The following is a 16004-nucleotide window of genomic DNA, read 5'->3' as shown; positions in this document are numbered from 1 at the left end:
GAATGCGTTTTACCATCTTCGTCTGGTAGCCCAACTATGCCCCTATCTGGACAGGGACGACCTCGCCTCCGTTGTCCACGCTCTGGTAACTTCAAGATTGGATTACTGTAATACGCTCTACGTAGGGCTGCCCTTGAAGACAGTTCGGAAGCTTCAGCTGGTGCAGAACGCAGCTGCCAGATTATTGACGAGGACCAGTCGGTCTTCGCATATAACACCTGTCTTGGCGCGTCTGCACTGGCTTCCTATTTGCTTCCGGGCGAGATTCAAGGTGCTGGTTTTGACCTATAAAGCCTTACACGGCGTGGGACCTCAATACCTTGTGGAACGCCTCTCTCGCTATGAACCTACCCGTTCACTTCGTTCAGAATCTAAGGCCCTCCTCCGGGTACCAACCCATCGGGAAGCCCGGAGAGTGGTTACGAGATCTAGGGCCTTTTCTGTGGTGGCCCGAGTTGTGGAACAGCCTCCCCAAAGAGGTACGCCTGGCGCCTACACTTCCATCTTTTCGGCGCCAGGTAAAGACCTTTTTATGCTCCTAGGCATTTTAATCTTCTTAACTTTTTTAATCTTTTAATCTGTATTTTAATTTTTGTAGTATTTATTTTGTTTTTGCTGTGCTTTTCGTTGTTTGTTTGTATATGTTTTTGTATTTTTATTTTGATATATTGTATTTTATTTTGTTTGTTCACCGCCCTGAGAGCTATTTCGCTAAGGGCGGTATATAAATTGAAATAATAAATAAATAAATAAATAAATTACAGTGGTTGTCAATTAGCTACTGGGCTAAGTTCAAGGGGCTGGCTATGACACATAAAGCCCTTTACATTTGGGCTCAGGATATCTGAAAGATTGTCTTACCCCTAATATACCCAGTTGTCCACTGTGCTCTGCAGGTGAGGGCCTCCTGCAGATACCATCTTATCAGGAGGTCTGTTCCACGCAGTATAGGAATCGGGCCTCTGTTGTGGCACTTACCCTTTGGAATTCTTTCCTCTTAGACAAGTGCTGTCTCTATTGTGTTTTTAGTTCTTACTGAAGACCTTCTTTCAACAAGCCTTTTAAGTAGAGATATTTCCCAGTCTGCATCTGTATGAGGTTTAAAAAATGTTTAAAACTGTTTTTTATTGCTTGTGGTTTGCATCCTGGGCTGTTTTGGTAGGAAGAGCAGGATATAAATTTAATGAATTACAACAAAATATTTTCATTTACTGTATGCCATATAAGTGTTAAATATGTGGTCTACATTTATCTACATAAATACAATAAAATTAGAGTAGTAATCAGCTTTATGCAGGGTTCTGTTAGTAACGTTTGCAACTATCTGTTTTTTACGTTTAGAATCTTCTTCCCCGAGTGGCAGCTAAGCTTGATGCTGCTCCTGTTTCGGACATAATTGAAATAAAGTCACCTGACACTTTTGTGAGGACTATTTATGCAGGTGAGTTTTGTCAGTCTGTGTGTGCCATGTGAGTGAATCTAACATCACTTTAGTAACAGGAAAAGTGGAAATGTCTTTTCTGACACAACTAATAGGATCATTCCTAGTACTGTAGGATTGTAGTTCAAAGTCCTGAGAAACCAGATACAGCTTCTTAATTAACAGAATCTGCTGACGTTCTTCAAATGTATTGTATTTCTGTTAATGCATTTCTGATAAGATTTTGCAAACTGTAAGCCATTCAGATAGTTCTCTTTATTCAATATGGGTTACATTAGTTCTGATTTCAGCAATCCATCAGGTTATTTTTCTTAGTTAGTGGACATTGATATGATTATTTGTAATATTTAATTGACTTTCCCTAATTATTTTGCAGCCCTTGTTTGTCCAGCCTCATCATGCTTGTCTGATCCCATAATTTAATTTGGACATGAAAGCATTAGCGTTTATGTCTTTTAAATTTGTTATGGCAGGATTTTCTTTCCTCCCTTTTGTCAATGTTCTCCTGCTTTCAGAGATTGATGGATTGTTTCTAGTTTTTTATGTACCTTCTAATAATTTCTGCTTATCTATTACTAGTAATCTTTTTTCTTTTTCCTCCAGTATTCTTTTATTCTGTCTTATCCATCATTTGTAGTAAAAACATACAAATGAGAAGAACTACATTGACAACGTGTTCAATTCCTGATGAATTAATTGGGGACTTAACAGCTCAGTTATTAACCTGCACACCAATTTGTATTATTGGTATGCAGTGATAAGTGTCTTCGCCTGAAAGTAGATTTGTACCGAAATTTATACTGAAAGGCGTGCAAAGAACAGGATTAGGATTGTGGTCAGTCTCTTGGTGGCAGACCTTCCTAAGAACAAACTGGTGTATAAAATAAACACCAACTGCTTTGTAAAAAGCGTGAATTATTTTTTGAGAGTTGCCTTTTTATTGCTTGCTTATAAAGTCTGGTTGAAAGAATTAAAAGTGCAACACCTTTTAATCTGTTTCAGTTTCAAATACAGACCAGGTTTGTCTCTAGTTTCTTTATAGAAACGCTCTACATGGGGCTACCCTTGAAAACGGTCCGGAAATGGGGGGGCAGGGCTGGTGAAAAATCCAGGCCTGAAGCGAAAAATGGATCAGAGAAATAAATGTTTAGGTCAGATTAGGAGGAAGGCTTAAGTACACTACAACTTATACAAAACGCGGCGGCTCGACTACTTACAAACTGTCGCCGCCGGGAGCATATCACCCCAGTGCTGTTCGACCTGCACTGGCTTCCAGTTGTTTTCCGGGCCCAATTCAAGGTGTTGGTATTAACCTTTAAATCCCTACACGGTCTCGGCCCAGTTTATCTGATGGAGCGCCTCCAACGCCACCAATTATGCCGCCCGACAAGATCAGCCACACAGGGCCTTCTCTCAGTCCCGCCAACTAAAACAGCTAGGTTGGTGGGGACTAGAGAGAGGGCATTCTCAGTGGCGGACCCCACTCTCTGGAACTCCCTCCCGTATGATCTTCGGCATGCCCCTTCCCTGAATGTATTCCGCCAGGCCTTGAAGACCTGGCTTTTCAGACAGGCCTTCGGGACTTCCGGGGAGGGTTAATCTCTATGACAAATTGCCTATTACTCTGAACTGTCACTGTTTATATTTTTTATTGTTTGTATTGTATTATTATGATGTATTTTATTGTAACCGAGATGTACGTCGCCTAGAGTGGCCATTGGCCAGATAGGCGACACATAAATTAAATTATTATTATTATTATTATATTATGCCTTTCTGAGTAAGATGGGCTTGTAGCCTTCAGGAACAATTTCAGAAGCCCTTATACAATTCCTTGATAGCATTTCCCATCCCCCAAATTTTGAAAACATCAATTCTCTTTGCAAGGAAAATGAAGTTTTCACTTCAGAATTGGTTGCTCTTTCCAGTTTTGAGTTGCAATGTCATGCATTTTAATTATGAGGTGAGTTGTTATTTTCCCATTTCTGCATTAAGCTTATCGTAATATGTGTCATTCTACAAGTTCAGTCTGTGTTGGTTCATATCTAATGAGCACTTTCTGAGACAGGAAATGCATGGGGCTTTAAGACCCACGTCACTACCTTAACGATGGAGTCACTGGATGGCCTTGAGCAAGTTTTGGGTGGATTCAGATGTAATTATCTTGTAGTTTTATTAAGCTGAGAACAAGCATTGACACTGCATTCTCACTTCTATCTGGTGCATAGCTTCAGTGCTTTTGTTATGGTTTGTTTAAAGTGTCCAAATTGGAAAACAGTGGTTTAATCTTGGCTGAAATGGCCTGTGTGTGTTATGTGCCTTCAAGTCAATTATGACTTATGGCGACTCCATGAATCAGCGATCTCCAATAGCATCTCTCATGAACCACCCTGTTCAGATCTTGTAAGTTCCGTTCTGTGGCTTCCTTTATGGAATCACTCCATCTCTTGTTTGGCCTCCCTCTTTTTCTATGCCATTCTGTTTTTCCCAGCATTATTGTCTTTTCTAGTGAATCAGAAATGGCCTGCTGTCTCTCACTTGTAGCCTTCAGTATGGTGCAACGCTTTGGTAGTAAGTCTCACTGAATTCAGTGGGACATATTTCTGAGTCAACATGCCACAGGATAGGCCTGCTGTGAAATGGCAATAGCAGCCTTATACATCTACTGTACAATTTTTTATGGTTGGATAGTTACTTTTATGTTGAGGGAATAGGTGTTTCAAATTCTCAGGATAGTATTTAGCATTAGCCAGAGTAGACCTATTGAAGTTAATGGACATAACTAATTTAAGTTCATTAATTTCAGTGGGTCTACTCTGAGTATGATTTAATTGAATACCACCCTTAGTTGCTAGTCTTCTGTAGATGTGGCTGAACTCTTGTGTAAAATAGTAATAATAATGGTACTTCCTCCCCCCAAATTAGATTTATTTAATTTATTTATAACATAATTGTATATCACTATTTCAACTGTATAAAAAGTATAATAAAAAAAACATTAAAAATACAATAAAAACTAGGTCAACTACTGCAAAGAGAAATCTTAGAATATTCTTTGTGGTTCTGGATTGGTGGCCACATGCTTATATAGGGTTACAACTGCAGTCTATTAACAAAGAAGTATTAATGAGTTATCTGAAAACATGAATGTGTCAGTGTGTCTATAGAAGCATGCTGTCATACTGAATAATAATTCTGTGACGTCAAGAAATTGTGAAACTATTTCACGACCATTTTTCACGACCATTTTTAAGCATTTGCATTGTCTAAACAACAGCCTTACTGCATTCTGCAAACAGCAGCTGCTCATCGGGGTTTGTGGTCATGTTTTCACAGAGGTGTGGTCTTTTTGTAGGAAATGCCCTGTGTACTGTCAAGTGTGATGAGAAAATAAAGGTGTTCTCTGTACGAGGTACTTCCTTTGAGGCTGCACCATTAAGTGGTGGTAGCGCTACTCTAGAGAAAGGTGAGCGTTCAGTTACGTTTTGTCCTTTTTGGCTCAAGTTATAATTTGATTAAATACATTGATGTCAAAGTAAAAACAAAGTTACACAAGTTTGCTTTTCTTGAATACCTCGCTCCTTAAATTTTGTCACTCTTATCTCCCAGAGTTCCCTCATCATCCCACCTGTATTTGCTCATTTCCTGTGCTTGTAGCAGTCTTGGGGGGGGTTACATGTAAAGCTATTTTGAATGACTGAACTGATTCAAAATCTAGTCTGGGCTGCTATGATGCAACAATAGACATGCATACTTGGAAATAAATCTAGTAGAAATAATTGTGCTTACGTCTGAGTAAACCTCTTTTTGATTTGGGATGTTAATTTACTATGAGCCCTAACATTTATATACAGTTTATGACCGGCAAAAATGTACAGAGGCTGAACCATAATATTCCAACATAAGATAATCTTGACAATATAATAAAGGGTCTCTTTGCAGGCATTTTTTATAAATTAGGACAATTACATGTATCTGAAGGGAGGAGGGGAAGATGTTAGACTAGTAGCATGCTGAGTACTCACTGTTTTTCATTGTAGATTCCATTCTGGGTGTCTCTGCTTCATCCTCTTTAGGTCTTTGTATAATGAATGAATTCATATAAGCATCAAGAGGTGTACCTGTATTAGTCTTTTCCTTTATTCATTGTGCTTTTTTAAATGTGGGAAGGACTGTAGTTTCGTGGTACAGCACATGCTTTTTTGTATGCATAAGGTCCCAGGTTCAATCCCTGTCATCTCCAGGGCTGGAAAAGACTCTTCCCTGAAACCCTGGAGAACTGGTGGCAGTCAGCATAGACCATGGGCGGGGAACCTGTGGCACTCCAAATGGTGCTGGACTACAACTCCCATTCGCCCTGACCACTGTATGTTGGCTGGGGCTGATGGGAGTTGGAGTTCAACAACATCTGGCAGGCTGCTCTTAACTGAGATGGACTGATGGTCTGACTCGGTATAAACCAGCTTCTTACGTTTGTTAAATCTTGAATTTACTTCAGATTTGCCAGCTCCCTCCTCCAAAAAAAATTGATTAAACATTACACGTTTTGTACATTTAACACACTTGTTTTTTTATTAATACAAAAACATAAGATGAATGGCTAAAAATAGTTAAACGATTTCACATATAGTGCAGAGTTTGGGCACAGAGGTGATTTTTGTGGGGATTGCTTTGTACCTTGCAGAGACTTAGTGTCTTTTCTTTATTTTTATTTTTTTGATACCAACAGTAGCAGCTCCTTCACCAGCTGGTCAATCTGCATGGATTGAGCAGAAGTTAACAAAAAGTGACCGGCCGGAACTGACGAGTGCAAAGGTTGTTGTATCGGGTGGTAAGTTGTGGTTGACTAGAATTGTGGTAAGCTTGCAAAATTTCCAGTAAAGTGAAAAATAGTTTGGTATACCTCCTACTGTTCTTGAAGAATTCTGACTTGTAATCTGTAGCAATAGGCTTGAAAATGAGAAAGTATGTTGTTTATTGAAGCTGCGTGGGAGTGGGTGAGATAAAGTAACTGTAAATCTCAGCATTTGTCTTATAACCGGTTGGCATTAAGAATAATCTACTTTTAAGGTGGGGACAGTTTCCATGCATTTTTATAACAACACATCCAGTTTATTGACTCTCCCTCAGGAAGAAAATAAAACAGCAAAAAGAGCACTTGAAAGCTATACCTCTCAAGCCAGCAGGGGGCATGCAAGCTGCTAAGCTCTCATTCCTTCCTGTTTACAATGATACTGTTGTTAGGTATCTAAATAAATGTGTGATGTCCTATAATTCTGAAGAAACAATTGCATTATTCAAAATGGAACTGTACCAAATGACATTCAAGATTCATAAAAAGGCTACAAAATGTGCAGTTGGAATATGAAATGCTCCCCATCTGGGATGTGTACATGTGTCTGACAGAATGCGGAGTGGCAATGGACGATGAGTGGGGTGGAGTGTACTTATGTCCGACATTGAGATTTCAAGGCACTTAGTCACATTTGATATCTTTTTTTTTTAAGGACGAGGGTTGAAGAGTGGAGACAACTTTCAACTGTTGTATGATCTAGCAGATCAATTACATGCTGCAGGTAAAACCTGATTTTACTCTTGGCTCTCCAACATTTATGATGGAATAAGTCTTGGTATTAGATCAGTTGAGGATGCCACCTCTCCTGTGGGCTGGAGACTTAACATATGGCTTATCTTTTGTGTGTGAAATTTGACTAGATGTCACAATCCTTTGTATGAGAGAGTGCTTGCAGTTGGTGAATTTTATGCGTAGTTGGCTTGGATCCTAACTTCCATGAATGGAGGCAAATTGGGCTTTCTTGCCTCTTCTTTTCCATCACAGCTCCTGTACCCCACAAATCTGTTCCTGAGGGTTGAGGACTCTGGAACAGTATAGGATATAATGGGGGGGGGAGTGCAGCTGGAGTGGGGATCTGGCAAAAATCAAGGATCTTCTCTTTGCATGAATGGAAAGACACTTGAAACCAGCATTTAATACTTCATTCCCAATTTTCTTGAGATAACGTTTTTTGCTTCTAGTTGGTGCTTCTCGTGCGGCTGTTGATGCAGGCTTTGTACCCAATGATATGCAGGTTGGACAGACAGGCAAAATTGTGGCACCGGTACGTATTCAAATGACTTTTGCAGAAGAGATTAAAAAACTACAGGGAATTTTTATCAAAGGATCACTGCCATTTCTTAATGGAATTGTAGGTAATTAATAGTCTTCACTGCTCACACTCCCCCCTTTTTTTCAGCTTGTAGTGTCTTTATGCTTGCTTGAACTCTTCTCCTTTCTATGCACGGTTTTGCCTTGCCTTGTGAAGGATACAGGGCTTCCCTTCTGATGCATAGTGTCATTGCACCAGTTTAAGTGGAGGTTGTGATAACTCCCTATCATCATCACCCACAGAATGTGTGACGTCACAGTGGCCTGTGAAATGGGTGTGGTTTCCTAAAGTAGACTTGGCCTGATTAGAACAATGTTTGACAGAAGCTTTGCCTCTTGAAGGGAAAGAAGTGAATGCAACTGAACCTCTTGTGATCTTTTTTCTCTGTACATACAAAATGTACAGCAAACAAGCTTGCCCGTAACATCTTAATGTAATCAAACAAGGGGCATCTCCAATGCTAAAATCTTTAATACTTCACTGTGTCCCCCTGAGATGTCATGCAAAAGAATTAGTTTAAGAGTAGGCCTTTGCTGTGCCTGTTATTTTTAGAATGGTGTTTAGATATGTGCCTCATTCTGAATGATGCAAAGGTCTGAAGGCTGAGACAAATTTCCTAGTCTCATGGGACTTGTAACAATAACAACTGTAACAATCATGACTTCCTGATCTTAAAAGAAATTATATTTATATGCACAATAGTGGTTGCTGTTTTTTCAGTTCTAAAGACGGCATTGCTGGTCTGTGGCATCCTGTGTTGGAGTTTTCATTGTTGCATGCCCAGGACTTCACATTACATGTTTGTTTCAGGAAAGAGGGGTTGCAAATAGGTGCTGCAAGGTTCTAGTTAAGGGAGAGGTTAATTCAGAACAAAAATACTGAACAGCCTAGTTACATAGGAGAGAGATGCATTTAGGTTTTGTGGACCTTGATACAGTTTCAAAATATTACAATATGTGATGGAATAGGAAAAATATTAAAGAAAGGTAACTTGAGACTTTCCCAAGATAACTAGTTGCTATAACAATATATTTATATTTCTTCAATACTTGGCATGCCTAATGAAATGGTTGTCTCTGCCCCTTTGGGGCATTTTGAGGATACCATTGAAGGCTCTGGAATTCAGAGTACTGAATTTTTCAAGTTCCTTGGTACAGAATCTGACTTGGGGGTGTGGGGCATCCATAATTGGGAAGCTTCCTGTCAATGCAGCTGTCGTGTTTGGCACACTGATTTTCACATGCTGTAACTTGTGCTTTTGTATATTGCACTTAGCTATATCAGTGCTTTGTCATAACAAGACCTAACAATACAAGCGCTTGATTATTTCCTGATGGAAAATCAGCTAATTTAAATAAATCAGTTTGGCTCCAGATAGTAACTTCTTCGGCTGAGCATAGTCTTTCCCTCATTCAGCATGATCTTTCAGGCTAAATTTAGACTAATAAACTACTCCTTGTCAACTAAAAAGATTGACTGTTGAGTTTTGAAGAACTGAGTACAAAACTTTAGCAAGAATCTGTGTTGCGTTGCAATTTTAATTTTGGCAGTTAAAGCAGGTTACTGGAGTAAATCTCATTTTTTCCAGTGGAATGAGAATTTAATTCTGATTGACATTTAGTCCTGAATTTTTAGTCACACATGCTTGGATAAGGAGGAAGGGATGTAAGGGGTAAGCAGAGTATGAGGGATGCTCTGTTCCTAATGCTGGGGGAGAGTATTTTGTCATGGATGCTTTTATCACTGTATTCATAGACTTCTGAAATGTCCCCATGAGGAATTGGTCTTGAGTAGGGTTTGTATTTGAGGCAGAGTGGAAGGGGTTTTGATTAATGCCAGTGCTTCTCAGCTAATGGTTGGGAGCTATCGGAGGGAACAGTCTTGAAAGTGCAGCAACATTTTCTCTCATTATTATACTTTTGTTGATTTCAAGAGATATATTTGCTTTTTGACCTTAAAAAATAAAAAAAACCTTCCAATGCTAACCACAGGCTTGTACTAGTTCATTGCAGACCACTCTGGAAAGCTTTGCCTCCTGTCGGGTTCCTTTAAGTGGAGTAGATGCTTTCTCGAGATGCGCTCATCTTGCTCTGTGAACAAATGGCCAGTTTGTTCAAATATGTTAAAAGTGTGCTCGGTGTGAAGCTTAGTCCTTTGGGAACTTTCTTAGACATAGAACATTAAAAAATGTTTGTTCTTGGTTGACTAGAGGGTGAAAAAAAATCCCTCGTTCAATAGGTGTGTTGTGACTTAAAGCCTGAGCTGTGCACATAAGTGGTCCCTAGCATGTCACAAACATCTCAACCTACAACTTGTGCTAGCATTGCAAGCAGACTTGGGACTGTGCAGCCGTATGGATTGTTACATTGTTGGGTGTCTTGGCCATCACCAGTGTAGTTCTTATTCCAGACTATCACTTGGCACTGAAATGGATGGAGATGACATACTGAATGGGCTTTCTTGAACTGCATATGCATAATCCTGAAGGGTTTTTTGTCAATGCCCTCATAGGCACCTGAGATATCTCCCCTTTTAACTGTTAACTCGGATGATGAGTGAAGACAGAAGTGGAGCCAAAATGGGGCCACTGAGAAATAAAAGAGAGATATCCATATGTTTGGGGGAACCTTGAGGGTTTGCAGGAAGAGAAAGAAATGATTTAAAATATCACTCCTGCTGAAAGAGGACAGAGCATGTCAGTAGCCACAGAATGTAGAGTATCGCCTAGAAAAGAAAAACTGAGGTGGTAATAAGAATGGATTGGCCTGTTGAGGAGGGGGCAGACATTACTAGATGGAACTGCTGTTCAGAAATGAGAATCCATTCCAGTATATTACTGAAGAACCCATTTATTAGATTAAAATAGGCACCAACACGGTGCCTGGATGCTTTGTGCCCTGCTTGTGTTGGATAGGATGGCATTGTAACCTTACTTGAAACTTTCCCAGCTAGGGGTTCTCTCTGCACCTCACATGAGCATCCGTCTTCATGTGAATATGGTAATGTGTAATTTGGGTGTTCTGTGCCTAGGCCTGACCCTTCTGTTTCAAAGAAAGGAAGCTCTGTGCACAGTGCCTGGGTCAGGCCATCCTATGTGTGTGTGTGGGGGGAGGGAGAAGGTTGCATGGGCCGACTCCTTCTCTGCCTGGGAAGATGCCCTGGCCAGTTAAGCATGTGAACCAAAGTCAAAGGGAGAGGGTTTTTTTACTTTTCAAAATAAGTGACACTGCAGCTTTTAAAAAATTGTTCTGTTAATCTGTTTTTGCACCAGTAAGAACATAAGAACATAAGAAGAGCCTGCTGGATCAGGCCAGTGGCCCATCTAGTCCAGCATCCTGTTCTCACAGTGGCCAACCAGGTGCCTGGGGGAAGCCCGCAAGCAGGACCCGCGTGCAAGAACACTCTCCCCTCCTGAGGCTTCCGACAACTGGTTTTCAGAAGCATGCTGCCTCTGACTAGGGTGGCACAGCACAGCCATCACGGCTAGTAGCCATTGATAGCCCTGTCCTCCATGAATTTGTCTAATCTTCTTTTAAAGCCGTCCAAGCTGGTGGCCATTACTGCATCTTGTGGGAGCAAATTCCATAGTTTAACTATGCGCTGAGTAAATAAATACTTCCTTTTGTCTGTCCTGAATCTTCCAACATTCAGCTTCTTTGAATGTCCACGAGTTCTAGTATTATGAGAGAGGGAGAAGAACTTTTCTCTATCCACTTTCTCAATGCCATGCATAATTTTATACACTTCTATCATGTCTCCTCTGACCCGCCTTTTCTCTAAACTAAAAAGCCCCAAATGCTGCAACCTTTCCTCGTAAGGGAGTCGCTCCATCCCCTTGATCATTCTGGTTGCCCTCTTCTGAACCTTTTCCAACTCTATAATATCCTTTTTGAGATGAGGCGACCAGAACTGTACACAGTATTCCAAATGCGGCCGCACCATAGATTTATACAACGGCATTATGATATCGGCTGTTTTATTTTCAATACCTTTCCTAATTATCGCTAGCATGGAATTTGCCTTTTTCACAGCTGACGCACACTGGGTCGACATTTTCATCGTGCTGTCCACTACAACCCCGAGGTCTCTCTCCTGGTCGGTCACCGCCAGTTCAGACCCCATGAGCGTATGTGAAATTAAGATTTTTTGCTCCAATATGCATAATTTTACACTTGTTTATATTGAATTGCATTTGCCATTTTTCTGCCCATTCACTCAGTTTGGAGAGGTCTTTTTGGAGCTCTTCGCAATCCCTTTTTGTTTTAACAACCCTGAACAATTTAGTGTCATCAGCAAACTTGGCCACTTCACTGCTCATTCCTAATTCTAGGTCATTAATGAACAAGTTGAAAAGTACAGGTCCCAATACCGATCCTTGAGGGACTCCACTTTCTACAGCCCTCCATTGGGAGAACTGTCCGTTTATTCCTACTCTCTGCTTTCTGCTTCTTAACCAATTTCTTATCCACAAGAGGACCTCTCCTCTTATTCCATGACTGCTAAGCTTCCTCAGAAGCCTTTGGTGAGGTACCTTGTCAAACGCTTTTTGAAAGTCTAAGTACACTATGTCCACTGGATCACCTCTATCTATATGCTTGTTGACACTCTCAAAGAATTCTAATAGGTTACTGAGACAGGACTTTCCCTTGCAGAAGCCATGCTGGCTCTGCTTCAGCAAGGCTTGTTCTTCTATGTGCTTAGTTAATCTAGCTTTAATAATACTTTCTACCAGTTTTCCAGGGACAGAAGTTAAGCTAACTGGCCTGTAATTTCCGGGATCCCCTCTGGATCCCTTTTTGAAGATTGGCGTTACATTTGCCACTTTCCAGTCCTCAGGCATGGAGGAGGACCCAAGGGACAAGTTACATATTTTAGTTAGCAGATCAGCAATTTCACATTTGAGTTCTTTGAGAACTCTCGGGTGGATGCCATCCGGGCCCGGTGATTTGTCAGTTTTTATATTGTCCATTAAGCTTAGAACTTCCTCTCTCGTTACCACTATTTGTCTCAGTTCCTCAGAATCCCTTCCTGCAAATGTTAGTTCAGGTTCAGGGATCTGCCCTATATCTTCCACTGTGAAGACAGATGCAAAGAATTCATTTAGCTTCTCTGCAATCTCCTTATCGTTCTTTAGTACACCTTTGACTCCCTTATCATCCAAGGGTCCAATTGTCTCCCTAGATGGTCTCCTGCTTTGAATGTATTTATAGAATTTTTTTTGTTGGTTTTTATGTTCTTAGCAATGTGCTCCTCAAATTCTTTTTTAGCATCCCTTATTGTCTTCTTGCATTTCTTTTGCCAGAGTTTGTGTACTTTTTTATTTTCTTCATTCGGACAAGACTTCCATATTTTGAAGGAAGACTTTTTGCCTCTTAGAGCTTCCTTGACTTTGCTCGTTAACCATGCTGGCATCTTCTTGGCCCTGGCGGTACCTTTTCTGATCTGCGGTATGCACTCCAGTTGAGCTTCTAATATAGTGTTTTTAAACAACTTCCAAGCATTTTCGAGTGATGTGACCCTCTGGACTTTGTTTTTCAGCTTTCTTTTTACCAATCCCCTCATTTTTGTGAAGTTTCCTCTTTTGAAGTCAAATGTGACCGTGTTGGATTTTCTTGGCAATTGGCCAGTTACATGTATGTTTAATTTAATAGCACTGTGGTCACTGCTCCCAATCGGTTCAACAACACTTACATCTTGCACCACGTCCCGGTCCCCACTGAGGATTAAGTCCAGGGTTGCCGTCCCTCTGGTCGGTTCCATGACCAACTGGTCTAGGGAATAGTCATTTAGAATATCTAGAAACTTTGCTTCTTTGTCATGACTGGAACACATATGCAGCCAGTCTATGTCCGGGTAGTTGAAGTCACCCATTACTACCACATTTACTAGTTTGGATGCTTCCTCAATTTCATATCTCATCTCAAGGTCTCCCTGAGCATTTTGATCAGGGGGACGATAGATCGTTCCCAGTATTAAGTCCCTCCTGGGGCATGGTATCACCACCCACAACGATTCTGTGGAGGAGTCTGCCTCTTTTGGGGTTTCGAGCTTGCTGGATTCAATGCCTTCTTTCACGTATAGAGCGACTCCGCCACCAATACGTCCTTCCCTGTCCTTCCGATATAGTTTATATCCAGGGATAACCGTATCCCACTGGTTTTCTCCATTCCACCAGGTCTCCGTTATGCTCACTATATCAATGCTCTCCTCTAAGACCAAGCACTCCAGTTCTCCCATCTTGGTTCGCAGGCTCCTAGCATTAGCGTACAGGCACTTGTAAGCAGTGCTTAAGAAGCTTGCAACTGAGCCAGTTTGCAGGTTATGCTAACCAAAAGGTAGCCAATGTGGTGCCCTCCATATATTGTTGGACTTCAACTCCCATCATCCCAGATTATTGACCATGCTGGTCAGAGCTGATGGGTGTTGGGGGGCACAAGGTTGGCAATATCTGTGCTAAAGTGTGTTTTGGTGCTTCTGCACACTTGTTCCTCCCCGCTCTTTCTCCTAAGTGGCCAGAAGGGACAACTTCTGCAAAGTTTGCTGTCAGTTTCCAAGAAGCTCAGCTTTATTTGGGGAATGAACCAGGGAACTCCTGGTGATTTTTTTTTTTTAAAAAAAACAACAACCTCCAGTCAGTTTCAGAAGTGGTCTTTGTTTGAAACTAGCTTATTTTGAAACTGACTAGATTTTCTTTTAAACTAGGATCTGTAGTTCATATGTGAGGCTAAACTTGGCAGAGATCTTTCTCCTGGCTGTGTGGGAGGAGTGGAGGGGGAGTGCACAAGTCTGATGCTTCACTTGGGATCATTGAAGCTTCTTTACATAACACTAAACTGTGGTTTAGCAGTATGTACAAACCAGCCCATTATTTATATTTTTGCATTGAATTATACCTCAGTGATCCATATTGTGGAGAGCTGCTTTTCTCACTTATTCTGTTACTTACAACTGTGACATTCCTTCTGCTTAGCAAGCTGCACCTTTGGAAATGTGCATTCTGGAGCACCTTACCATAAAATTCTGCAAAAATGCACATGGTAAGCTAATTAAGTTCGCAGACCTGCCAGTTTGCTGCTTTTGAAGGAATGTGGCATGTCCTCATTGCAGATCTGGGTATTTTATTAATGGACTGGTAGCTATGCTGGTGGTACAGAGGTTAAGTCAGTGCTGTTAACTATAATAGATTTGGGAGCAGCTACCTTTTTCCTCTGAATGCTCTGCAGCCTTGTCTCACTTCTGAGCCACAGACTTCAAAGAGCTGTTTGTATGCAGTCAGGACTGGATTTTCAGACTCTCTTTTTCTGACTTGCTAAAAAGCTGAAGACTGACAGCCCCTTTCATCGTGCATTATCCAGTGTGGCTTTTAAGTCCAAGAGAACCGTGTTCTCAAATTGATGCTCTGTTCCTCAGGGGTTGGTACAGAAACATTAAATTGTACTAAAATATTCATACGAGAGTGCATTTAGCTGAAAGCAATTGATGTGCTTCTCCCAGGAGAGCCAAAAGAAATGCTGTATGGCCCTGCACTCAAGCAGACACCCTAAGCACACTTCTTAAGAGTAATCACGTGTCCTAACTGATCAAAGCTCTATATAAGTTCTTAAAGTGAAAAGGATTAGAAAGGGATGAAATTGTTTGACCTGGCAGACTCTTTAGTAATATGAACTACTGCTTGGGATTTGAGCAGTTTCTTCCAGTACAATATGGGCTCATTAATATCCATATTGTTCTTTAAATGGCTTAATTGCTTTTAATTACATACTTGTCTCCCATAGCTAGAGGTTTTATTTTAGAGAAAGGAGAGAGCCTTGCCTGATAGGAAATTCTCTGCAAGCCTTGTTAGAAATTCACACCTTGTGGTTCTTCCCTCTGTTGAATGGGGGAAGGGACAGGGGTCCACAGACCCATTGTTTGCACGTGCCATTTCCACTCCTCCTTCCCTGTTGTCTAGCAGGGCTGGGAAGAGGTGGGTGTCTGATTTGTGCTAAAGTTTTGGAGGAGTTAGAAACATGAGCAGCTTGCTCTTAAAATACTTGGAAGAAACAAATCACCAGGAATAGATGGCATACCATGTAGAGTTGCTACAAGCTACTGAGACTGAATCAGTCCGAATTTTGACTAAAATCTGTCAAGAAATATGGAAAACTAAACAATGGCCCACAGACTGGAAGCATTCCATATACATCCCAATTCCAAAGAAAGGGGATCCCAGGGAATGCAGTAATTATCAAACTATTCCCTTAATATCCCATGCAAGTAAAGTAATGCTCAAGATTCTACAACAAAGGCTCTTGCCATATATGGAGCGAGAAATGCCAGACGTCCAAGCTGGAAAGGGAAGAGGTACCAGAGATCATATCGCAAACATACGTTGGATAATGGAACGGACCAAAGAA

At 40.9% G+C, this 16004-nt stretch overlaps 1 protein-coding gene across 1 annotated transcript in view; it reads left to right on the top strand.

Moving 5' to 3' along the window:
- Nucleotides 1-16004, top strand: part of ETFA (electron transfer flavoprotein subunit alpha) — a 47674-nt gene that overhangs the window by 16135 nt on the left and 15535 nt on the right. The window contains exons 5-9 of the mRNA XM_061596044.1: nucleotides 1342-1441; nucleotides 4797-4907; nucleotides 6171-6272; nucleotides 6949-7017; nucleotides 7478-7560. Coding sequence (XP_061452028.1) covers nucleotides 1342-1441; nucleotides 4797-4907; nucleotides 6171-6272; nucleotides 6949-7017; nucleotides 7478-7560 — 465 coding nt within the window. The remainder of the gene's footprint in view (nucleotides 1-1341; nucleotides 1442-4796; nucleotides 4908-6170; nucleotides 6273-6948; nucleotides 7018-7477; nucleotides 7561-16004) is intronic.

This window comes from Rhineura floridana, chromosome 14 (genome assembly GCF_030035675.1).
Source record: "Rhineura floridana isolate rRhiFlo1 chromosome 14, rRhiFlo1.hap2, whole genome shotgun sequence".
NCBI lineage: Eukaryota > Metazoa > Chordata > Lepidosauria > Squamata > Rhineuridae > Rhineura > Rhineura floridana.
The sequence above is the reverse complement of the archived record's forward strand: the minus strand, read 5'-3'. Positions and strand labels throughout refer to the sequence as shown.